This window comes from Capricornis sumatraensis, chromosome 20 (genome assembly GCF_032405125.1).
Source record: "Capricornis sumatraensis isolate serow.1 chromosome 20, serow.2, whole genome shotgun sequence".
NCBI classification, from domain to species: domain Eukaryota; kingdom Metazoa; phylum Chordata; class Mammalia; order Artiodactyla; family Bovidae; genus Capricornis; species Capricornis sumatraensis.
This window is the reverse complement of record NC_091088.1, coordinates 44,860,828-44,885,796: the sequence shown is the minus strand read 5'-3', so window position 1 is coordinate 44,885,796 and position 24,969 is coordinate 44,860,828. Positions and strand designations below refer to the sequence as shown.

The window sequence follows — 24,969 nt, the reverse complement described above, 5'->3', positions numbered from 1 at the left end:
ATAGCAAGGAGAGATAAGAAAGGCTTCCTCAGTGATCAATGCAAAAAATGGAGGAAAACAATAGAATGGGAAAGACTAGAGATCTCTTTAAGAAAATTAGAGACACCAAGGGAACATCTAATGCAAAGATGGGCTTGATAAAGGACAGAAACGGTATGGACCTAACAGAAGCAGAAGACATTAAGAAGAGGTGGCAAGAATACACAGAAGAACTATACAAAAAAGATCTTCATGAGCCAGATAACCACGATGGTGTGATCACTCACTTAGAGCCAGACATCCTGGAATGTGAAGTCATGTGGGCTTTAGGAAGTTATCACTACAAACAAAGTTAGTGAAGGTGATGGAATTCCTAAAAGATGATGCTGTGAAAGTGCTACACTCAATATGCCAGGAAATTTGGAAAACTCAGCAGTGGCCACAGGACTGGAAAAGGTCAGCTTTCATTCCAATTTCAAAGAAAGGCAATGCCAAAGAATGTTCAAACTACTGCACAATTGCACTCATCTCACACGCTAGCAAAGTAATGCTCAAATTCTTCAATCCAGGCTTCAATAGTATGTGAACTGTGAACTTCCAGATGTTCAAGCTGGATTTAGAAAAGGCAGAGGAAGCAGAGATCAAATTGCCAACATCCATTGGATCATAGAAAAAAGCAAGAAAAGTCCAGAAAAACATTCGCTTTGTTGATTACACCAAAGCCTTTGACTGTGTATATCACAACAAACTGTGGAAAATTCTTCAAGAGATGGTAACACCAGACCATCTGACCTGTCTCCTGAGAAATCTGTATGCAGGTCAGGAAGCAACAGTTAGAACCAGACATGGAACAGACTGGTTACAAACTGGCAAAGGAGTACATTAAGGCTGTATATTGACACGCCGCTTACTTAACTTATATGCAGAGTATAACATGTGAAATGCTGGGCTGGATGAAGCACAAGCTGGAATCAAGATTGTTGGGAGAAATATCAATAATCTCAGATACCACCCTTATGGCAGAAAGCGAAGAAGAACTAAAGAGCCTCTTGATGGAGGTGAAAGAGGAGGGTGAAAAAGCTGGCTTAAAACTCAACATTCAAAAAACCAAGATCATAGCATCTGGTCCCATCACTTCATGGCAAATAGATGCAAAAACAATGGAAACAGTGAGAGACTTTATTTTTCTGGGCTTCAGTATCATTACAGATGGTGACTGCAGCCATGAAATTAAAAGATGCTTGCTTGCTCCTTGGAAGAAGAGCTATGACCAACCTAGATAGCATATTAAAATGCAGAGACATTACTTTGCCAACAAAGGTCTGTCTAGTCAAAGCTATGGTTTTTCCAGTAGTCACATATGGATGTGAGAGTTGGACTATAAAGAAAGCTGAGTGCCAAAGAATTGATGCTTTCGAACTGTGGTGTTGGAGAAGACTCCTGAGAGTCCCTTGGACAGAAAGAAGATCAAACCAGTCATTCCTAAGGGAAATCAGTCCTGAATAGTCATTGGAAGGACCAATGCTGAAGCTGAAACTCCAATACTTTGACCACCTGATGCAAAGAGCTGACTCATTTGAAAAGACTCTGATGCTGGGAAAGACTGAAGACAGGAGAAAGGGACAACAGAGGATGAGATGGTTGGATGGCATCGCTAACTCAATGGACATGAGTTTGATGAGTTCCGGGAGTTGGTGATGGACAGAAATGCCTGGTGTGCTGCAGTCCCTGGGCTCACAAAGAGTCAGACACGTCTGAGCGACTGAACTGAACTGACACCATTTTGTATTGAATTTTTTTTTTCTTTATGTGTTCATTTTTTCAATAAAAATAAATATTAAGAAAAATGGATTAACTCAAATATGTTGTCGTCTTGTTTGAAGTGAATGAGGCCATCTCAAATCACGGCTCCAAACAAAAGCTTATTCTGAAATGGTTCCTTCATTCAACATCATCTATATTTGTAACCATACGTAAAATCTTCCAATTTCTATTATAATCAACATTAATCCTTCAGTGGAGAGAATGATACTTCAGGTACCAAAACATCATACATTCTGCATCATTCTTTCCTAAAGTTAATTTCCAAAGTCCAAGTCAATTATTTTAAAATAAAATGTTTAGAGTAAAGATTAAAAACTTACTCGTAGTCCACTCTCTGACTTAATATCCATGATAGTCAAAACCGTTTCATAAAGAATAGCATTTCCTACATTTTTACTAGTCTCCGTATTAGTGGCAACCTGAAAACATACAGAAGGTGTTACGTGACAAAACAATGCTTCCAAAAAACATCCAGAGGTAACAAGAGACATTTTGTGACTGTTTTCAGCCACCAATGAGAAAACACAAATAAAAATTGCTCCATATAATCACAATCAATCTCCTCCCTGCTATACTAAAATGAGTGTTTACAAAAACACAAGTTTTGTTCTACTCACCTGTGCTAATATATCATTCATAGCTTCACTTGAGTCATCATCATTTCGTCCTAAAATTCTTAATAACCGCAAAATTCGTACCTAATGTGCAAAATATGACAAACATCAACAAAGTCTGTCTAGCACAAAGGAACTTTGCTTGATATGAAATTCATATAACTTAAATGAAGTCTTAGATCCCAATAGAAATGGTCAAAATTCAAACAGAAGAATTTTAAACATGATCTTTAGAGCAGTTAGGTATGGTTCTATGTCTTAATGAAGCTGTTAGACAACCTACACTTCACAGTCACAGGATACCATTACCTGCAGAGCTATATCACACTGGAAAATCACGTTTCTATGCGGTATATGATTTGACTATTACAAATATAATTTTATCCTGTTAATCTAATACAGAATTGCATCACTATTCATTTATAAATGTAATTAGCTTAATCAATTAACTACCAAAACTACCCGACACAAACATAAGAGGAAGGAAAAATTCATTCCAAAATATATCATTTATCCTAAACTTTCTTTCAAGCTCACCTGTAAAAAGGGGTCACTGATCCCAGAAACATCATGTTCTGGTGAATATCCGGACATGATGAGGTTCTTTAAAATACGAACTAATTGGGGCACAAGCTGCAGGGAAGAGAGATGCATCAAAAAACAGTGAACATCAAAGAATTTCTCAGGAATAGGCAGAGGTTAACTTGGCTTAGAAAAAAAAGATTCAAGAGTCTGAGTCCAAGCAAATTCTACTGATACAATATCCTAGTATATTGTTGATGTTTCACAGACATAACTTAGAAGTATTCTGGCCCAGAACTCAAGGAGTATGTATGCTATCGGAATTAAAACCAAATCAGACATTTTTACTCCAGAGTTATATATGCAAAGATACTACAAATAACAGTAGGTCAGAAAGCCTATGAGAAACGAGTAAAACAGATGCCTGTGGGGACTTCTATGGGACTTGACACACCTAGGTTACACAAGCATGTTGTTTTTAATCTATCCAATACATGTGGATATAAAATGCTACCACATCCAAAACTCCGGTAATTTTATGAAAATTAGTTTTAAAACAAATTATCTCAAATAGAGAAAAAAAAAAAAACTCTCTCCTCTTAACATATTGTCAGTTATATCCTTTCTCAATAAACAACAGGGAATACAAGTCTCTAACACCTACCAAGTGGAAAAGATGCATGAAAAACTGTCTCCTTCCCCTGAGGAAGGCAGCAAGGCCACGAATGCTGTTTTTGTCCTATTCTTAAATCATAGGACACAATTTTTGCTAAAATTTAATTTCAGGACCTAATCATACATTTGTTGCCTATCTTATCTTACTAATGAAACGATACATTCCTTATGGTCAGAATGCCCTTCTTTTTTTAACTCTGTCCACTAGACAGACTGATGACACACAGCAGAGGCAATTTTATTGCCAAGCTGAACTTAAAAATGCTTTAAATACTATTACTCATTGCAATTCATTGATAAATCATTTAAGATTAAAACCACACTTCAAAATGTTTGCCACAATAAGAACCTTTCCAATCTCCAACTACAAACTCAATTTAGCTGTATAAACAATTCTAATCACCTAACATTAAGAACTGTCCAAAGCAAACTCAATCTTATCTGTCTTGGAGGCAATCAGAACAGCCCCAACTTTGCTGCAACTCAATTATCTTTTTCTCATTGAATCTGGATTCCTCTCTAAGGGGATCAAGACCGAAACAAAAGCCAAGCTGGGCCCAAGGAATGCATTCAAAACACAACACTAAGTCTACTGCTGAATATAAGACAACATAATCTGTGTGAACAGGTTTAGCAGTATCACTCCAGAATTAAGCACTTCGTAAGTCACCTAAACAAAAATCTAATTTGGACAACTCCAAGATTCAAACAAATCTAAGCTTACAATGGCCTGTAAATTCTAAACAGAATCCTCATTAAATCTGTCAACTCTGGACAGATTCAATTAGGAGTCAGAATAATATAACTGTATAAACTGCTTTAAAATGTAATAAAACTGGGACCATCTAGTTACCAAGCTCTGCACTAAGAAGTAGTTCGCCTTGCATACTTCTCAATGGTCTACTTTTTTGTACTACACACATCCTTCATTATTTTTTTAAATCTGGTTTCTGTCTTGGAAAAGTTCTTTTTTCCTTCAGCTACTAAGCTCACACCACGTAAGAGCACCCTGGGACAAAAAGCACAAATATCTCTAAGTGTTCAGCATACAAATTCTTGGAACCACGCTTTATTTTTCAGACAAAAAAGCAACTGATGACAAGACAAACAAAATAAAATGACAAAGGGAAAAGCTGCAGCCATGAAAATCAGTTGATGCCCACCCACTCTACCTCAAAAATCTTTTAACACTCCAAAACTTCAAGGCAAGATTGAGGGCAAGTCAGGAGGAAATTAAAGCTCTAAGTCTGAACTGAAAGTTCAGAAGTACATACTGAGCTTTTTAAAGTATGAGGTTACCCAGACACGGTTCTAAAGTGTATCTACTTCAAAAAGAAGCAGTGTTTGGTGTTTTGTTTCCAAAATGATCTGGACTGCCATCACCAATGCCACTGGGAAACTGCTCAAAGTTTCTCAAGTGAAGATAAAGGAAAGGCAGAGGAGGAGGCTTAAAAATCAGGAAAGGCTGCAACTGAAATCCAAGGCTGACTGTGGAGTCAGGAGTTTAAGTGACAAGACAAAATCTGGACTAAGGATTTAGTCAAAAATGCCATGACAAATAACACAGTATTAAGCACAGATTCAGCATTAGTATATTTTTTAAGTCACATTTGTAGATGGATACACAAAAGCTACTAAGGACCTAATGCCAGCATGCACCATCTAAATGAGGGTTAATTCTTACCTTTTCATTCTAACATACAGCAGGATTCCAAACAGAAAACAGGAACAAAACATACAAAGCAAGCATTAGGGACAGATACGGGCCTCATACTATTTTTATAATACTTTAATCAAGACATGATCATCTAAGGAGGAAAAAAAAGCGCCCCCCCCCTCACCGCCACCGCCCCAAAGAGCTCCTATTAGAGCTTCGTTAGATCTAAAGTACAAAGTAAACCCAATATATAGAGTGGTCAGCATCCTGTAAAAGGAACTGAATGCATGTAATTACCCAAAAAATAGTCTTTCTCTGAGTCCTGCTTACTAGTGCCTTCTGAAAGTAAGTGGAAAAAACAAAAATTTCCATTCTAGAATGCTCTAAGAAAGGGAGGGAGGGACTTCAGAAAGCTAGAGACATCCACCACTGGAGTCACCACAGCACAAAATGAACAGAGGGGGACTCTAGGTTAGGTAAAGCTAATGTCAAATCTCAGTTTGCAGTTTTCACCTTCGGGGGGGGGGGGAATCACCTGCCTTAAAGCGCGCGCGCACACACACACATACACACACACACACACGCAATTCCTGCTTATAATTCGACCTTAGGTTACATTTCCTAACTTCAATGTGAAAACAGTAGACAAAGCACAGGAGAGATCGGTGTGTCTGCCAAGGAGAGAAGACTTCCATTATGAAAGGGGAAACACTGTACTACTGCCAGATCTTACGCACCTAAAGCAGGCTTCCTACCACACAGAAGGGTTGGTTAGGGCCTTTACTCAGTTCCATACCTTTCTTTCAAAAGAAAATTCCTAAGTGAGAAAGTCATGTCCTTTAAGAAAATCATTTCAATCAAGAGAGGCTTAGATATACAGAATGGCACCTACCTTTCTGAAATGTGCAAGCATGTCTGGGCTTCGCTCACACATTTCTGTGAGGAGGACTACAGAAGTGTGAAGGACACCTGAAAGAAAAGAGCCAGTGAAAACTAAAAATGAGGCTGTATTCTTCAGTTTCATAAGTACAGGGCTTTCAGTTCTGAAGGTCAATTCCAAAAAGGTAGCTGCTACTTTTGTTTTTTAATCTCCCAAGAATCTAAGCATTGAGCTGAATACAAAGAAGATATTAATAGATACCTGCTGATTTAACACAGATGATCTCAGTCAAATCAGAATATTCTAAAGTTATGTGGCCAAATAATTGGTTACAAATGACATTCAATGTACAAGCCTCTCCATTTGAGAATATCCATAAAGACATGCTCAGTCAACATAAACTGGATATCACCTGCTCCAGATTTAGTAACCTCTCAGCTGATTTTTGAAAGATATCTCAAGAAGAAAAATCTTACTAAGACTTTAAATTTCCAGACAAAATATAGTCATGAATGACAAAGTAAATTTGCTTGTTCAAGAGTGAATGTAAAGAATCACATACTTAACACTAAATATGTGCCCTAGACATTCATTTATTCAACAAATATATTCTGAATCTTCTAGGTATTGATCAAATTAAATACCTGTTACCATTTTTTTTCTTAGCATTTAGGACAGAAGAATTTTCTTCACTCAGAATGTTTCATTAAATTCAAAACAAGAATAAAATGTTCAGTAAAGAACAGCCACATACATTCATTCCATCTAATCCCTCCGAAGTTTTATATATGAGTACCCATTACAAATTCCTGTTACAAGTAACCTACAGTTTCACAAATTTTACACTACAATGGCAAAGAGATAAAGAAAGAAGCCAAGAAGTCAAAAGGTTTCACACATGAAAATAAGGCTGGATCGTTTGCAATTATACTGAGTATTACGTAATATAGTATTTTTGATACAGTAAAAGGGGACTAGAAATGAAAAACAAGCTTACTATAAAGGAATCAATCTCTAATTACAAAACTAGCATTTGAGAGTAGAAGAGAGATTCAACCCATTGGCCTTTCCTGGAAAAGGTGTCCAAGCACAGCAGAAAGCTGAGTCCACTGTGTGAGACAGAGGCCAAGACTGCCTGAAGACTATTCTCTTTCTCCTTCTCCCTCAGTACTTCATGAGTGCATCCAAATCACATTACCATGGTTCTTTTCATTCAACAAATTTTTTGTTGCTGGTAAAAACATCTCCATAAGTTCAGGAACCTTCCTGATGACATGAACAGCACAAAGTGCTGCCTACAAAAAAAAACATAAAAAGGACAAAAGAAGATTTATTTCAATTAAAGTCAGGACAACCAATCTTACAAACAAAAGAACCTTGTCAATCAGTTCACCTACATGAAAAAAGAAAGGGAGTATAGATCTGATTATTATCAGATTTATTAGTTATTAATTGGTTAGGGCTATCCAATTTATACTACTGCATTAATGAGAACTTCTAACTCACCAGTCTCTTTGGTCATATATTACCAAATAAGTGGACAACAACTTTTTTCAACCAGACCATCTGTTAACACGAGCTTACCAATTGTGCTAAATATAATTTATCTGTAGCTTTGCAAAGTTAAAAAATAAAGACTCCGTCTGTGATCATTGTTTTTCTGAGTAAGAAAACCAAAAGGTTTTATAAAAACACTATGCAGGCGAAAGATAAATATATTGCAGATGCTTTAAATCTGCTGCTACTTTTAATAATACCTATACTTTCTCCATTCAACATCTACTGAAATCAAGAAAATCATTTGAAAGTTACTTAGTATCTTAGTTAAGTCTCTTTGTTAGCCAATCTCTACTAAAGAAAAGATGGCCCTAGCTTGTTCACAGGAAAGAAAGGGACATTCAAAGACTGACTTCAGTTACTCTCCCCCGACCCCCGCAAAGGAATCATAACTACCACTTGTTGGAATTGAATATCATAATTTAGGTACATTAATAAGAAAAGATTTCAACTAATTCTTTCCATGCTACAATTGAGGAAAACAATTTTTTCCTAATCTGCAGGGATATTTTATTTAATATTTATGTAATCTTTCTGAACAAGAGCAGCCCACACATTCTTTAAGAGAAAGGACTGGCTTTGGCCTATAGCCATCATTAGCAGCACATGATCCTGGAAAACAGCTTGGCCCTTTTAACAGCTTTGTCTCACACCATTAAATGCAGAGGCACAATCATTGACAATCAGACGATCTTATGTCATTCACTTCTAGAGTCCTAAATTTTATACCGCTTATTTATGAAGGCTTTAAGATTCAAGTGCAATAAAATAACAACAGAATATTTATACTAACAAAAGCATATAAGAGAATAAGATCGCTGTCTTCCATTACTATTCCACTTAGATTTACCAATTTTAGGAAGGAGGTTCTAAATCATTCCCTAATAATTATCTAGGTCCCAAGGAACTGCACTTCCAAGATTCAAAGGCCCTAATACAAAGGCATAGGCAATAAAAAAATCACCTCCAAAATTAGTATAAAAAGTAGATTTTGACTTATGAACAACTGATTCATATAAAGTCATTTAAAACATTTACTGCACAGAGAAAGTTATGTTATCACTTGCGCTTTCAAAAATGAATAATATGCCTTCTCTCCATAATACTCCCTAATCCAAACACAGACATTCCATTTCATGGAAAGTTACCTTTTTTCTTAAGTAAGAGTTGGAGGTTTTCAGGAGTTTTTCTACCTCTCCTGCAAGATCTCTGCACATCTCTGAGGATCCCATGCAGCCGAGGGTACAAAGTGCTAGCCCTTGTACATATTGTGTGCTATGATTGAGATCACTGCAAAAGAAAGAAGGCGGCAGAAATGAATATGCCCTGCCCAGTGCTCCCAATGAAGAAGCTTCACAATCTAACGAGAAAGCTCTGAATGATTCATGATTTCTCTCGTAAGGAAAATGTTAGGATAATTTTTGCAAAAAAAGTGTTTATTCTAACCTTATTATTAATACAAATTACAACACAGTAAACTGACAGTTTGTTCTACATGCTTACAACCCAGAGTTTCCAAACACCATGAGTACCAGAAACTGTACAACATACTATCTATGGAATGCCAAAAGAACTTTCTTTACTAGCAATGACAGAATATGAAGCACAACTCTATCTTTTAAGATTTTAATATGCTCTACTACTAACTACAAAAAAGTAAGATATTAACCAAAATGTTAAAAAAAATTTTAGAAAACACAATCTCTACTGCTAGAGCATTTAAGATGACAAACATCACAACAGAAACACTCTAAAATCTTTGATCTTATGGTATAGTATTAATCTTGATATTAATTTTTATTTATTCAAAAGAAGAAAAACAATAACTAAAAAAACAGCTAATTAAACCATCTTAAACTAAGGTAGATGTTACAGTGAGGCTCAATATGTAGTACTACAGATACAAAAAATTCTATTTCTAACAAGCACTGATTACTGCACAAAATTATTTCTAAACCAGCCAGGAAGTATTTTCAGAAAAGTTGAAGCATTAAAAGTTTAAACAGTAAATGCATTTATATATTATAATCAACTCTTACTATGCAGAAGCTGAATTCCTATGTTGAATTATACCTTATGCTACTTCTACCAGCCTAAAGAGTATGTTAAAATCCTTTAGTTCAGTGGTTCTCAAATGGTGAATAGAGAATCTCTGGAAGTTCCCAGGACTATTTCAGGGGGTCCATGAGATACAAACTACTTTTACAATACTAACTCATTATTTGTCAGCTTTATTGCACTATTAGTGCAAATGGGAAAAACTAAGACACATTAGCACAAATCAGGCACCAAACTGTAAATATTACCAGTCCCTGAATTCACTGCCACACAGTTACAGTGAAAGAAGGAAGGGAGGGAGGCAGTTTCACTTAATACTCCCCATTTTGTTGTTGTCTGCTGTTCAGTCACTCATGACAAAGAAGAAAAAATGACTAGCTTAATTATACCTTGACCTTTTTCTCTTTTAAGTCACGCCATGCAACTTGTAGGATCTCAGTTCCCTGATCAGGGATTGAACCTGGGTCACTTCAGTGAAAGGCCAGAATCCTAAGCACTAGGTCACCAAGGAACTCCCTCATACCTTGACTCTTCAGTGCACATTTTTTAATATTCTCTGTGACAAAATGGAAAGTATGCATGAAATACTTCTGATGCATAATGAAATAAGGGACAATCTCATAGAAAAGCACTTGTGTATCTGTTTCATTTGCAAGCTAAACTACGAACCAGCTGTTTTAAAAATGAACATCATTTTTACCTGAAAAATAACAATTATTAAGATGTGGTTATTTGGCAAACATTTTCTGGAAGAAAACCCAAACAAGCCTATCACTTCAAGGGCAACAAGTGACAATATTTGTTGCCAATGATAAACCTAAGCTTTGAAAGTGAAAATTAGAATTTTGGAATATTTGTATTGCCATCATGAAACTGACAGTCTATTAATACTTTAAAACTCAGTGAATCGATTTTCTCCAAATGCCTTAAGCATGATGTTTAAAAACTATGCAAAAGAGTCAAATTGTATGAATGGGTTTCAATATAACAAAAAAACAAACTTCACTGATATGGTTTCAGATTCTATACTAACCTAATGAAACTACCACTTGTGGAGTTTGGTATGGTATCATGGAAGGTTATCCATAGTTATCTGAAAGGTTATTAAAGCCCTCTTCCTTTTTCAAACATTATCTGTGAAAGCCTAGATCTTCATATATTTCAACCAAATCATAAGAAAATGAATGATGCAGAAGCAAATACAACCATCTAACCTATTCTATTAGGTTAGATATTAAAGATATTTACAAAAGTGTAAAATAATGCCATTCTTCTCTCTGAACTGTTTTTGTTCTGGAAAATAGCTTATATTTCATAACAAAATGTATTGCTGTCAACACTGTAAAGGTTTCATTAACAATAATTTTTAATGAACCAATGAATAAATCCCTGAAGAACAAAGAAAGGAAAAGAAACAAAAGGAAAGTGTCAGTCAGGCTTGCTACTTCCTACTAATTTGAATAGGTAAGATAGAAATTACTAATAAACTTTAACTTAATTATGGTCCTAGTTCCCAAAAATATTTCGTTAACTCTTCATTCATTTTTCAATGATTAAGAATATCTGTATAATGCAAGCTCTCAAAATAATGTGTCTGATTTTTAAAGATTTACGTCCAAGATCATTAATGTCTTAAAAGTTTTTCTGGACCAATGAGGTAAAGATGCCATCATTAAACAGAAAAACTGCAAGTACACTATGATGCCCTATAATACAAACAAAAAGCAAGAAACCTCACAAATAAACAAAAAAATGATTCATTAAAAGATTTAAAAAAACTGAATGATCCAAAGTCCTCTGACTGAACTTAAAATGAAGTATCAGATCAATTCCCAACTATCAGTAGCTCTCTCCTAAATTCACTTGGGGCTTGGCTGGGTCTCATTATACACACAGATTCCTTCTTTGCCTATATGCCTCATTCTTCCATTTTAATCAAGCTACAAACCTATTCTTAAGTTTGCTCAAAACTTGATGCTAGGCAGAACTGCCAAATTATCAGCATGTGATTAAAGGCTTGAGTAATAAGGGCAACAGAGCATGTAAGAACAAAAATTAAAGAAACTTTCAGAGGCTTATCCAAAATAAGAGTATGAAGTCATGTTAAACATCTGGAATGTAACCTCCATGACATCAAAGATTTCTGCTCACTTTTTTCATTCTCCATCCTCAGCACTTACAATAGCTCCTGGCATACAACAGGTATGCAATCAATGTTTGTCGAATAAATTGAAGCAACTTAGTATTTTCATTATTAATATTTATTTCAAGGCCAAAAAGAACAAAATTTTCCCAAATTAAGCTGCAGAGTCAATGTATTTAAATGAGACACTATATTTTTACAAACAAATCATAACTCTCATTTTAAAACTTTTCATTATTGGGAAATTTTAAATTATAACATTTACCACAGAAAATATGAGTTCAATGTCTAGAAACTGATCACCTATAAACCCCTGCTTCTTTCTGTCACTTGCAGAAATAAAGTAAATTAAAAATGAAATCTAAAAAGGGAGATAAACTGGTAGACATACCAAAACAAACCAAAAAGAACCTTACATGAATAAGGCCATCAGAACTTTCATAGCTTTTTAACAGAAATTTATTATAAGAGGGACACTGAGAAGAACTGTTAACTCCCTACTTGCAGGTCTTGTACTTTTTCTAGAATGACAAGCTTCTTCAGTTTCTAAGGTAAATGCATAACTGGACTAGTAAATCAGTAAAGCACCTGTTAGAGAAAAAAGGACTTATGCACAAAAGCTCACAGGATAAATACAACTGTCAGCAACTGAAATCTGGGATTAGACTGCTGACAAGCAAGACCTCTCTTTTTACCTTTAAATGGTATTCATTCAGAATATATTGGTAATTATTTAATAAATACAATGCCTCATAATTCATGGTATTCAAAAAATTCTATGATAAGAAAGCTCAGATTTACCAATGCTTTTTCTATGCTATCAAAGTCCAAATGCTTATTCATGCTAAATAGTTGCTATGACTCAAGATGTACAACAATGCTTTCATTTAAATTATCCCCTATAGTTTTACTTTTTTCTACAGAAGTTTTAATCCTTTCCTTAGCCTCTTTATATATAAGCTCCAGAACCAAAAGCAACTCAATTATATTCTAGACAGCAAATATAAAATCAATAAACAGAAGCCTTTGATGTCATATTATTAAAAAGACCTAAAAAAACAAAGCAGTTATTAGAAGAAATTAAGACTTACTTCTTGATACAGTTGGTCATGAGAAGATGGACATCTTGTCTTTCGTCTAACAGCAGCATTGCCCCTAAATAGCCAATGCGTTTGTCTGTGAATTTTTGAGAGGCAATAAGCTTGAGGCACTCCAACTGCAAATTAAAAAAAAAAAGAAGAAGAAATTAAGAAATTGCTACCACAATCAGGAGAGCAATGTTTTTAACCCAGAGTCAATGGATAACTAAAGTACATATGTATAACCTATATCATCAAACCACCTAAATAAAAGGCAAAGACTTAAGATCTTTCAATATCTTAATGATAATAATCAAGCTCTGGAATAGAGTATCTAGTTAAGGCCCTATCGTACTTGCCATCCGAATAATCTCTGAAGTTTATGTTAGATCTAAATATTCATACAGACTACAGGAGTGTTATCGTAAGGGTTTAATAAACCTTACTCTTAATTTAATTCCTAGGGTACATTAAATGAGCTGCTAACACGTGTGTATTTTATGTCTGGTTCCTATTTTGAATATCAAAAGCTCAGTAACTGAAATGCACCCAAGTGTCAAACAGTCCTAAACATCATGGAAGGTACAATTAAAAAAGAAGGACAATTAACTAACTTTTAACATTATGTGGAAAAGTGCTACATTTGAGGCTTTAACTATGAAGAAGAGAGGTTTTAGGAATCAAACAGAAGTAAACAACAACAAAAAGCCACAGGAAAACTCAGTAATAGAATTAACCTAAAATATTTTATACAATTTCCTCTTACATAATTCTTTACACAACCCTCAGAGCTTAAGAATCAATGAAGTTATTTACAATAGCCAAGATACAGAAATAACCCATGTGCCCATTAACAGATGACTCGTTTAAGGTTTGTGGTGCGTGTGTGTGTGTGCACACACACGCAGGCATGTGTGTATAGGAGAGTATTAACGAACTAAGTATTACCATTAGCAGCCACATGGATGGATGGACTTCATATTAAGTGAAGTGAAAGGCAAATGGTACATGATATCACTTACATGTGGAATCTAAAAAGTAATACAAATCAATCTACTTACAAAATAGAAACATATCAAGGTAGAAAACTTATGGTTACCAGAGGGGACGAGAAAGAGAGGGGTAAATTAGGAGCAATTAACAGATACAAACTACTATACATAAAATAGATAAGCAACAATCATTTATTGTATAGCAGAGGGAACTATATTCAGTATCTTAACATAATGAAAACAAATTTGAAACATATACTCACACACACATTCGTATAACTCAATCACTTCACTGTACACTGGAAATACAATACTGTAAATCAAAAATACTTCAATAAAAAAAAAGTCCTTGTAATTAGTTTGTCTTTCTACTTAGACTTTCTTGAACTTCATAATCACTGATATATACTTTATCATTTCATCTTGACTAACAAGGAAGAAGCCAAACATTCCCTCTAGGGCAGTGGTTTTCAAAGGGTATACACAAGTTAAAACTCTTTAAGAGGAGTTTTTCAAACTATGCTCGCATTTAGAATCAACGCATTCCAAGGAAAGGGGCTCAGATGCAGACCAATGTACATAGCAATGTGAGATCTCATGAGACTACTTCCCACACGAATCTGCCTGTAAGTATGAAAGTCAAATTGAGGAAAGTCAAAGAGTTTACAAATAAATCCGTCTTGAGCTATTTAAAAACTGCTCTCTCAATATGCCTACATTAAAAACACCAAAAGGTTGTGGGATGACTATAGCATCATGAACAAGTCAAAGAAGCCTCTAAGAGAGAATAAGCAGGATCCCAAGGAAAACTGAAATGCCTCTGAGATTAACAAAGATTATCTAACAACCCTTTCTTTCTATCTACACAATTTAAATTTCAAAGAATAATTTCTGAAGTAGATGATTACAGTCATTCTTAAATGTCAGCAGAAAAATAACTGCTGAGGTGAATGAGAAAATCACAAGTTAAAATGTTATTAGAAAAACCTTTCTCTTTTTCAAACTGAAGGCTTTTAAATCTTCTCACTTAATCATTCTATAAATAATATTTTAACAGTGAAAGAAAATGTTCTAAGAATCAAGATATCACCGAAATGTTTATCATCCTTACTGAATCACGCTTTTGACAAACATCAAGCATTAAACAAATAAACCACCCCCTATTTTTTTATTAAGATGAACTAATGAGAAGGACATTTTTAGGCATTAATATTACTTCATATTTTTAAAGGCCAAGATTAAGAGTGTGTGTGCACGCGCACATCGCGTGCTCAGTTGCGTCCGACTCAATGCAACCCTATAGACTATAGCCCACCAGGCTTCTTTGTCCAAAGAATTTTCCAGGCAACAATACAGGAGTGGGTTGCCATTTCATCTAGCAGGGGAACTTCCCGCAACAGGAATCAAACCCGAATCTCCTGTGGCTCCTGCACTGGGCAGGTGGATTCTCTTCCACTGAGCCACCTGGGAAGCCAGGTTTTAAGATAGACCAAAATTCATCAATGACTAGTGAGTACAATTTGCTGTTTTTTGTGACAGCTGTTAAAACTACTAACTGAACACCAAAAGAAAAAGTAAAAGTAAAGAAACAAATAACTAAATTCTTTCTTTTAAATATTCTCCATTGGTTCAGTGACTTTGCTTCAAGAATGAGCTGCTGCTGCTTTTTTTTTTTTTTTTTGAAGGTGACAAATTTGAGGGGAAAATATGATTATATACTGGAAATGGTCTCTGAAATACATCTTCAGGTGAAGGACTGACTCTGATCACACTTCACACTTACGTGGCAGTGGCCAGCAACTGAGCTCATAATGCACCACGTGTCATTATTAAGACTGTTACAAAGTTTTCAAATATTGAAAAAGAAAATGACTGAAGCAGAACACAGTGGGATGCAGGTAGTGAGGAGAAGGCATTCATTTTTGAGCAGCCCTCACTAAAAACACAACAAACACATAAGTTACAGAAGAAAAGTAGTGACCAATTAAATGTATCTATTCCTTAGACAACAACCTCAACTTCATCCCAGTACTTCTACTCCTCATTTGTAGCTACCTAAAACTTCCACCTGAAACATAGCTAACCGTCATATCTACCTTTAAATCCACCATAAACAGTCCACCACCAAGATAAAAGAAAACTCTTGCTTTTACCCCAAACTCTGTGAACAAAGTAAAAACAAATGACAAACTTAGAAAAACTACTTGCAACCCAGACATGAAATCCTATACAACAGGATTCTATACTTACTTTTTAAAAAGACCAACAATGAATATGAAGTGACAGTTCAAACTAAAAAGAATAATTTAAGTACAAAATGAAGTTCAATCCCCTCACAAAACAAATACAAAACCAACTAGGAAAATTTACTGAAAAAAAAAAATGGATCTGTACACCTGAAAAGGGTGAGTTATATGATATGCAAAATATGATTCAGTGAAGTTATTAGAAAAGAGAAAGAAATGCAAATCAAAACCATACTGAGATATCACATTTTAACGTAATAACAAAGATTTTTTTTTAAGTGTTATTATAACAGTGCAAGGACATTAGTAATCAGAGTATAAACTGGCACAAGACGTAGTAAGAAAGACTGTATCTATCTACATTACAAACACACATATCCTTCTGACTCAACAAATCCACTTTTAGGAACTGACAAAGCATTTATATTCACACGTGAGCAAGATAATGGATATTATTCCACTGTACTATTACTTTAAACAGTAAGATTGCAAATAAGTGTCCATTAATAAGACATCAGTTTAATAAATTATGATTCATACATAAATGGAATACCACGCTGGATTTACTACCATGAACATGTCAACAAAGCTGGGCAAAAAATATGTACAAGGAAGCTCTTAATATACTGGTATGGACTAATCTTCAAGATGGATTAGTAGTTAGATGGTGCAAACAATATGCTACAATATAATTTTGGAAGAGGTAAGAATATATATGTAGATTGCCTGGAGATGTATAAAGTATCTCTGGAAATATAGTTAAGAAATGAATACCACAAGTCACCTGTAAGGAGGGAAACTAAGTGACTGGAAGAGGATGGAAAGCACAGTTTTCATCATATATCCTTTTGTATCTTTTAAATTTTGCATCAGTGAACTGTCATTGTTTATTTCAAAGATGAATAATATTGGGCTGGGAGAAAAAAACTGCAGGACAAAGAGAACTTATGGTTAAAAAAGTTAATACAATAACATTATAATTAAACAGGGGGGAAAAAAAAAACATGAAATAATTTGTTCTCCCTCCAAAGTTAAACAACATATGTTTCAAAAAAGCATTTAAGTCTTGGAATCATTTCATGAAAAAGCCTTCGAACGCTATGCAAATATAACTCAGTAAATGGAAGCAATCAGCCTTTTAAAGATAACTTAAAATCATAATGAGCAATTACTGTGCTATTCTATCTATGTATCTGTGTTGCTATTGTCGGAGCCTGTTAAGTACACTCCTTTCTTATCTCTGTACTCCACGAAAGCTATGCTTTTTCCGCTGGGTTATTTTGTATTCCTCACCTACTATCAACTTCTCCCTTAACAACACTCTCAATATACCTGCTTATCCACAGCAACCTTCTCCCTGTCTCCCCAACTATCATCCCAAAGGGCTGACTGTGACAACTCTTTGCTACTGATTTTTTTTTATATTTACTTTCCAAGTGTTCTGAGTCATTGGTGGTTTTGCTTTAATTTGGTAAGTTTCTGCTGTGCCCAAACCAATGTGCCAGTCATTCTCAGTGACGCTGTTAGAAGGACACATGAAGAAAACCAGCACTTGAATATTTATCAGAAAATATGATATATATACCATGACAGTCAGGCACAAGCTACTGTGGAAACAGGGTAGGAAGGACACCAAATTCAGGCTAGAAACTGAAAGAAAACATTCGAGAAAAGTTTCTCTCTGTACATAACACAGAGTGGAAGAGAAAGAAATCAGAGTCAGGAGCTGAGTCTAAGACTGGTTCTAGCTAAGAGACCCAAGCCAGTTGTTTCACCAATCTGGGCCGAGTTTCTCATCACTAAGGTAACAGCCACATCAAGGAAGACAGCACCCTAAGAGCTGTCCTACATGCCATGTCTTCAAGGCAAATAGCTACTAATTCTCTCCAGCTGATCCTTGAATTTTTTTCAGAATATTTTCTCAGCAGAAGCATTCCAAAACTCCAGACAGTCATTAGCAACAAGCCTTAAGGGAATGAAATTATTTGCCCCCTTTACAAAAAATACAGTAGATTTGGAGGGAGTAGAATAGAGGGAAAACTTAACAACTTAATTTTCTACACACTTTTTCTAGGCTCAATGCTCCAATTTTCTTTGAATTTCAAAACAATTTTTAAAAGGATAATTTTACCAAGTTTCTGGCTTTGTCACATTTTTCTGTACCAAGTAGAAATACTGCCTTTTATCAACATTTAACCTGGTTGCCCTTTTTAAAAAAGCTGCACTCATTTTTCAGCTTTTAGAATAATCTCCCAAAAGGTCAAATGCATGTGACACTTGCTTTTAACACTGAGCTTTATGATGTGAACACTCATCTTGATGAAAAGATGCAATTAAAATATTGTAAATATTCATGGATCTGCAACTGATTGGTTAGGTCTTTTTAAGTTACTTTTATTTCATTTTAATATTCAGAAATAACTTTCTAGTTTACAAACACACACACGTGTTTGAAGAACAAGGTTATAACTGCTTTACCACTATATAGACTGGCAACATAAAATCTATATGAACCAGAGCCTGTTTTTTCATTCTCTGGTTGAGAGGAAAATACATATTAACATTCCTATTGTACCCCATTTTTTTTTCTCTTGAGAAAATTTATTATGAAATATTTCACTCAAAAATTTGACCCACCAACAAGCTTCAACAAATCTTTACATTTTACCCCATTTATTTTTAAAAATTTAGTATGATGAATTCAATAAAATCCCTCTGTAATAGTCTGCCTCGGTCTAAGTTCCCTCTCTTCATCCCAAGAGTAACCAAAACTCAAAATTGCTGTTGATCACTGTCCTGTCAGATGTCCTTAGCTATACATGGAAAACACAACTGTTTTTGAATGCTTTAAACTTTCCACAAAGTATCATATTGTATTCCTGCCCTTTTCACTCAACATCTTTTGAACATTACCTACATCCAGACAAGAAGCTCCAGTTCAGGCATGTTCACTGCTATAGGGTACGAATATACAACTTATCTATTCTCTTTGTGGACATACAGACTGTTCCCAATACTTTTCTGTTAGAAACTACAGCAATGAACACTTGCAAATGTCTCTTTTTAAATGGACAAGGAAGCTTGATCAGATTCACGTTTACCAGTTATTGTTTTGATTTAGCAAATATAATTCACAGGTGGTGATATGAACTTTTAACAGGAGCCTTTAATTATTGCTGGTGGTTTTATCTCTTTTGTGACATCAGCAGCACTGATGATCATCAGGGGTTGAAAATGGTAATATTCTAATTCTTCTTCCATCCCTTCTTCATTTATTAGCTGGGCTATTCCTCTAAGGAGCAACTTTCTCTACATATACCATTGGATTACCAACAGATCCTTCGGAAAGAACTTCACAATAATTACGAGGAACTACTGGATAGAAAAGGCAGGATAAGTGTTTCTTTCCTTTTCTTTACCAGTTTTCAAAACAATGAGTCATTTCCCTCATATTTTCCAAAAACGGCCAACAACGCTTTCAAATTTTTTTAATTATTATGAACTATTGATACAAACTTATTTGGTATATTTCAACTACAATTATTACTTTTTTTTTTTGGCTGCACCACATGGCATGTAAGATCTTAGTTCCCCAACCAGGGATCAAACCTACCTCCCTGCAGGGGACACATGCAGTCTTAACTGCTGGACCACTAGGGAAGTCCCCAATTATTGTTCTTTTATTAAAGCTCAAACTTTCTCATTTTGAGGCATCACAGCCTTCTCTCATGGCTACGAAATCCTTTCAATATGACCTCTGTAGTTCCTCTTTAAAAAAGGCCACCTAGATAGACTCGGAAAACATATTTTTTTAAACATGTCACAGAAATGAATCTTAGACATATACATAAAGTTTCTATACAAAATGAAATATCACCAAAGTCTACCCTATGATTTTAAATTCAAGAGTTTGTCTTTAAAGAACAGCCTTAGGAGTATATAAATCTACTGTTCTCATGATGTTAACAGCAGCACTCTCTGAGTGGAAGGATTAGGAGTCTTTCCTCCACTTGACTATCTAACTTAATGTGTCTACTTAAAATCAACCAACAAGAATACATGAATAGCTATCTGTTTTATAACTAATTATGTCACATGCTACATGGATAACCACCTAGATCCATTTCTGATATGGCAAAAGCATATAATGTTTATTTATAGGAGACAGCTGTTGCTTTTGACTGCCTCGTAGCTGGTCTTTTCCTCGGATATTAATACCTCAATTCTCCTTTGGGGAATTAATGCTCTCCCACTCTTAATCATGAATTTCTTGAGAGGCTAATCTCATTTCCTGTCCCAATATGAGCATAAAAGTCACCCAAGACAGCCTGGGAAGATTCAATCCCATTACTTTTTTGTTTTAACTCAATGATGAGGGTATATTCTTCCATTGAAGTTAGTGAGCTGAACAGAAAATAAACTGATGGCCATCTTTCCTGACAAATACATCAAAACATTAATAATATTATTATTGAATAATGCAAATACGGGTGGTATTTTTTCTCTTTGCACCTAGTATTGCACATTCTTTCTTTTAATTTTGCAGTCTTTTCCTTAGAAAGACTACTTAGCACACAATTAAATTTTCAAGTGAAATAAAATGTAATAGCATTCATAAGAATCAAAAAACAACCCATTACACCCTTCTCTGTAACTCAATCTCCCTTACTTACCATGTATAAAAGTAGAAAGAAGAAAGTACTTATCACCAAGAATATCATGCCCAGACTGGCTGTATCAAGCAATATGTGTTTTTTTTTAAAAAAAAAAGAAATATGTGTTTGTGTGTGGGAGTGAAACAAGAGGCAGACCTGCACAGTGGCTATAGCTATCAAGGAATGAGGTTCAGGACAAAATCCTTAAATGCCATTACGTCACATTCATCGAATTTCTTTTACTTAAACACAACTGTCAGCAGTCTTGGCAGTGTTATAATATTACTGCACTGAGAAAATAATTTAGAAAACATTTAGTAAACTTTTCTTAAACGTGTACTCATCATAGTCCAGGATGTGTGACAGAACAATCACAATCTACCAGTTAATCCCAGTCAATCTTTAAACTCACTACCACCATCAAAACATACTCTAATCCACATAATTAGAGATTCCCAATGGAAAAGACAACTGATGGCAGTATCATGCCTTCCCAGGTCAGCAGCTTTCTCTCTCAGTTCCATAGTAATAAGACTACTGGGACATCAAAAATATCCTGTCCTCCTTGACAGGGAAGACTAACAGTCCCTGACCTACTGACATTAAAATAAGAATACCCTTGTTAGCCTGGAAGAGAGCATGGCAACCCACTCCAGTAGTCCTGCCTGGAGAATCCCCATGGTCAGAGGAGCCTGGCAGGCTACAGTCCAGGGGGTCACAAAGAGCTGGACTGAGTGACTAAGCAGAGCACAGCACCCTTTGCTAGATGTGGTCTCACCCCAGCCTACCTGTCCGAAGTGAGCAGGGTAGCCCAGCATGTGCATATATAGTAATTTTGCCACATTCCGACACCGGTATGTATTGTCTTCTTCTCTAAAAGATGACCGAATTGCAGCACACTCTTTCTGGATCATTTCTCGTTCTTCGGCTTGCGTTCGAGCTGTCCGGATGGTCCGGATCAGCTCCCGCAATCTGATGGGGGCTGGCATCCTCTGGATATAGAAAGACATTAAATAAAGATGTTCACATTTTTTTTCTACCAAAACCATACACACAACTTTCCACATACATTTCTGATTTTTAAGAATTTAAGACTTGTTAAATCCAGTAATACAATGTTCCAGCAAAGCAATTACATACAAACCCCTCAATTCATTAAATTTATGTAAAGAACACTAATAAAAATGTTAAGTGGTAACTAAAGCAAAATAAGAAATAAAATACACTAACAATGAAAAGTCTATCACTAATATCAAAATATTTTAGGAACTAACTCAAGTCAAATCTTTACGCAATTCTTAAATTAACGCAAGTACTGTGCCTAACCTTAAAGAAGATAGGTATTTTCTGCTCAACTGTCATTAAACTCAACATAGTTCAACAAAGTATGAGATGAATACTGAATATCATAATTAAAGCTCAACTCAACAAAATGAGAGATGAGGAGAAAAGATCAAATATCAAATTTAAACACCTATCTGAGAAACATAATATCATCTCAGTATATACTAGGTACTCTTTGAAAATGTGGTGGAAAAAAAACAATAAACCAATCTCAGCAGACAAAACTGTCAACTGGAAAAAATGCACAACCTAAAAGCCAAGAATTACATTTCATTACTGAAGACTGTAGCCCAGAATACAGCCTCTCAGATAAGTCTTTCGAAGAAGTTAGGAAGGAGCCAGGATACATAGGTTTTGCTGTGAAAAAATAACAAACATGTAGTTGAACATCACAAGATGACTGCTAATCACAAAAATTGACATCTCAAAAGTAATAATTTTAATGCTTTTGTATGTTTGGCAAGATTCAAGAGTCTGGGCTTAATGAAATGATTCCTTTGATATATATCTTAACTATCCAGGGCCAGTATCCTATTTTCCTCCATTCAGAATTCCCTTCAAGGTGCACCATCAGGGGGCAGCTGCACAAGCTGATGTCTTCACAGTCACAATATTCTGTGTTTACTGAAATGGAAGGCAACATTTTTTTGTCCAGAAGACTACTCGTGTCATGAGAAAAAATAAAAATTAACCCTGCACCCTAACCTTACACAATATAAAAAAATTAACTCAAAATGGGACCCAGAAGGAAATCTTGGAAACGTGGGTTAAACAATGATTTCATATATAAGAACAAAGCACAAAACAAAAATTAATAATCTAGATTTCATAAAAATTTTGAACTTTTACCCTTCAAAAGATGTCATTATAAAAATAAGGCAAAACAAAGAAAGAAAGGAGTCCTACCTTAAAAAGGACTTATATGAATGGCCAACAAGCATGTGAAAAGATGCAAATGTCATCAGTCAACAGAGAAATGTAAATTAAAACTATTAAGGAGATATCACTCTACACCCTTAGAATGCCTAAATTTTAGGCAATAATATAGAACAAATGAACTTTCACACATTGCTCATGGGAATGTAAAATAGCTCAAATACTTTAGAAAACAGTTTGGCAATTTCATATAAAGTTAAATATACACAGCATATGATTCAGCAAATCCACTCAGTGTTTACCCAAGAGAAATGAAAATATGTGTTCTCACCAACACATGATCAAAAATGTTCAAAGAAGTTTCATTTATAACTGCCCCAAACTGGAAACAACCCAAATGTTCATAAACAGGTAAAGCATGATTGGCATACCCACATAAATGTATACTTGTCAGAATAAAACAGAACCAATACATAACCCACAAGGGTCTCAAAAACATTCTGCTGAGCAAGACCAAGAGAGCACATATTGTATGATTTCACCTATATGAAACTTTTAAGAAAGACACGTCTCATCTACAATTATGGAAAAGAGATCACTGATTACCTGCGGGGACAGGGACCGGACTGGGCAGCAAGGAAATCTTTTGGGGTGATAGAAATGGATATATACACTTCTGAAATTCACCGAACTGTATACTTAAAATACATTTTATTTTATACATATTATATCTCCATGTTAATAAAAATTATATAATTAGACAATCATTAGAATCACCTTTAGTACATATTAGCTGTGGAATCCTAAACCAATAATCTTCTATGTTGCTCTAATCTAATAAACTCGTAGGATATCCCACTCCAATCAGTTCACTATGGCATCAATCCTCAAGGTAGGGATGGTATGTTAGGAATTCAGAAAAGTTCCCTAGGTATTGATAAGCTCTGGCATACCGGCCCTCTTAAGACTGTCCTAAACTATGCAAAGCTACCTGCATAACACCCTTTTGTCATTTTTTTTCTCAATTAAAGATCTGATTTATTCAAGCATCTGAAAACATTCTACAATGAAAACTGTTATCAGATGCTGCCTGTACTGTGCTACAGGCCATGCACATACTGCCATACTGTTTTCAGAAGACTTGAAATGCCCATGATTGGTAGTTTAAAAACTCTACACCTGATGGAGAAGGAAGATAATTTAATGTTTCATCCAGATCCAGAGGTGCAGCAAATTAAAGGACAGCTCCAATCGGCAAACAGATATCTCACAATGGTCTCCAAGAAGAAACAGTTGGCAATAGACAGTTCAAAAGTGCTTCTCCAAAAGGTGGATGGTTCTATCACGTTTCAGGCTGCAACCCTTGCAGAAGACACTGACACCCAACACACTGACTTTCGGTCCAGGAAACATAGGTCTTCCTGGTTCCACGTGGCTGGGGAGCCCCTACCAATCATGCTTCTGTGCTGTGACTAAGAGGGTCCTCTGGGCTGGGCAGGGAGCAAGTGGGGCCGTGCACCATCAGTCACAGTGGACGGCAGTGTAGAAGACGATCCAGAGGACCATGAACAAGCTAAACCATGTCATAAACCCTTCTTCTGTGAGCGCCCATGGGCCGTGATAGTCTTCCTCGTCTATCTGCAGGTAGTTGCTGAAGTAGAGGTACACAACACTCACGTTGATCAGGCAGAACCCAGCTATTCCCAAGAAACCTCGCAATGAGAACACTCCCCAACACTTAGCTTTGGACACCTAAGACCACAGCAGTGATCCGTCAGAACCAGTAGATCACATCTAAAAATTCATCCTTGTCTCCCAGGCCACGAAGCTCGGCAGCACCTTGCTCCAGACAGAGACTTTGAGGGCCC

The 24,969-nt window shown here is 35.6% G+C and overlaps 1 protein-coding gene across 2 annotated transcripts in view; it reads right to left on the bottom strand.

The window, feature by feature from the left end:
• AP1G1 (adaptor related protein complex 1 subunit gamma 1) overlaps positions 1 to 24,969 on the bottom strand; it is an 82,023-nt gene that overhangs the window by 33,809 nt on the left and 23,245 nt on the right. The window contains exons 2-10 of one of the 2 annotated variants that reach the window (XM_068992788.1): positions 21,670 to 21,873; positions 13,001 to 13,125; positions 8,857 to 8,998; positions 7,350 to 7,446; positions 6,164 to 6,240; positions 5,299 to 5,307; positions 2,955 to 3,050; positions 2,421 to 2,501; positions 2,124 to 2,222 (exon numbers count right to left, since the gene is read on the bottom strand). In XM_068992788.1, coding sequence (XP_068848889.1) covers positions 2,124 to 2,222; positions 2,421 to 2,501; positions 2,955 to 3,050; positions 5,299 to 5,307; positions 6,164 to 6,240; positions 7,350 to 7,446; positions 8,857 to 8,998; positions 13,001 to 13,125; positions 21,670 to 21,870 — 927 coding nt within the window. In that variant the 5' untranslated portion in view covers positions 21,871 to 21,873. The remainder of the gene's footprint in view (positions 1 to 2,123; positions 2,223 to 2,420; positions 2,502 to 2,954; positions 3,051 to 5,298; positions 5,308 to 6,163; positions 6,241 to 7,349; positions 7,447 to 8,856; positions 8,999 to 13,000; positions 13,126 to 21,669; positions 21,874 to 24,969) is intronic. The other variant, XM_068992787.1, reaches the window with a different exon arrangement.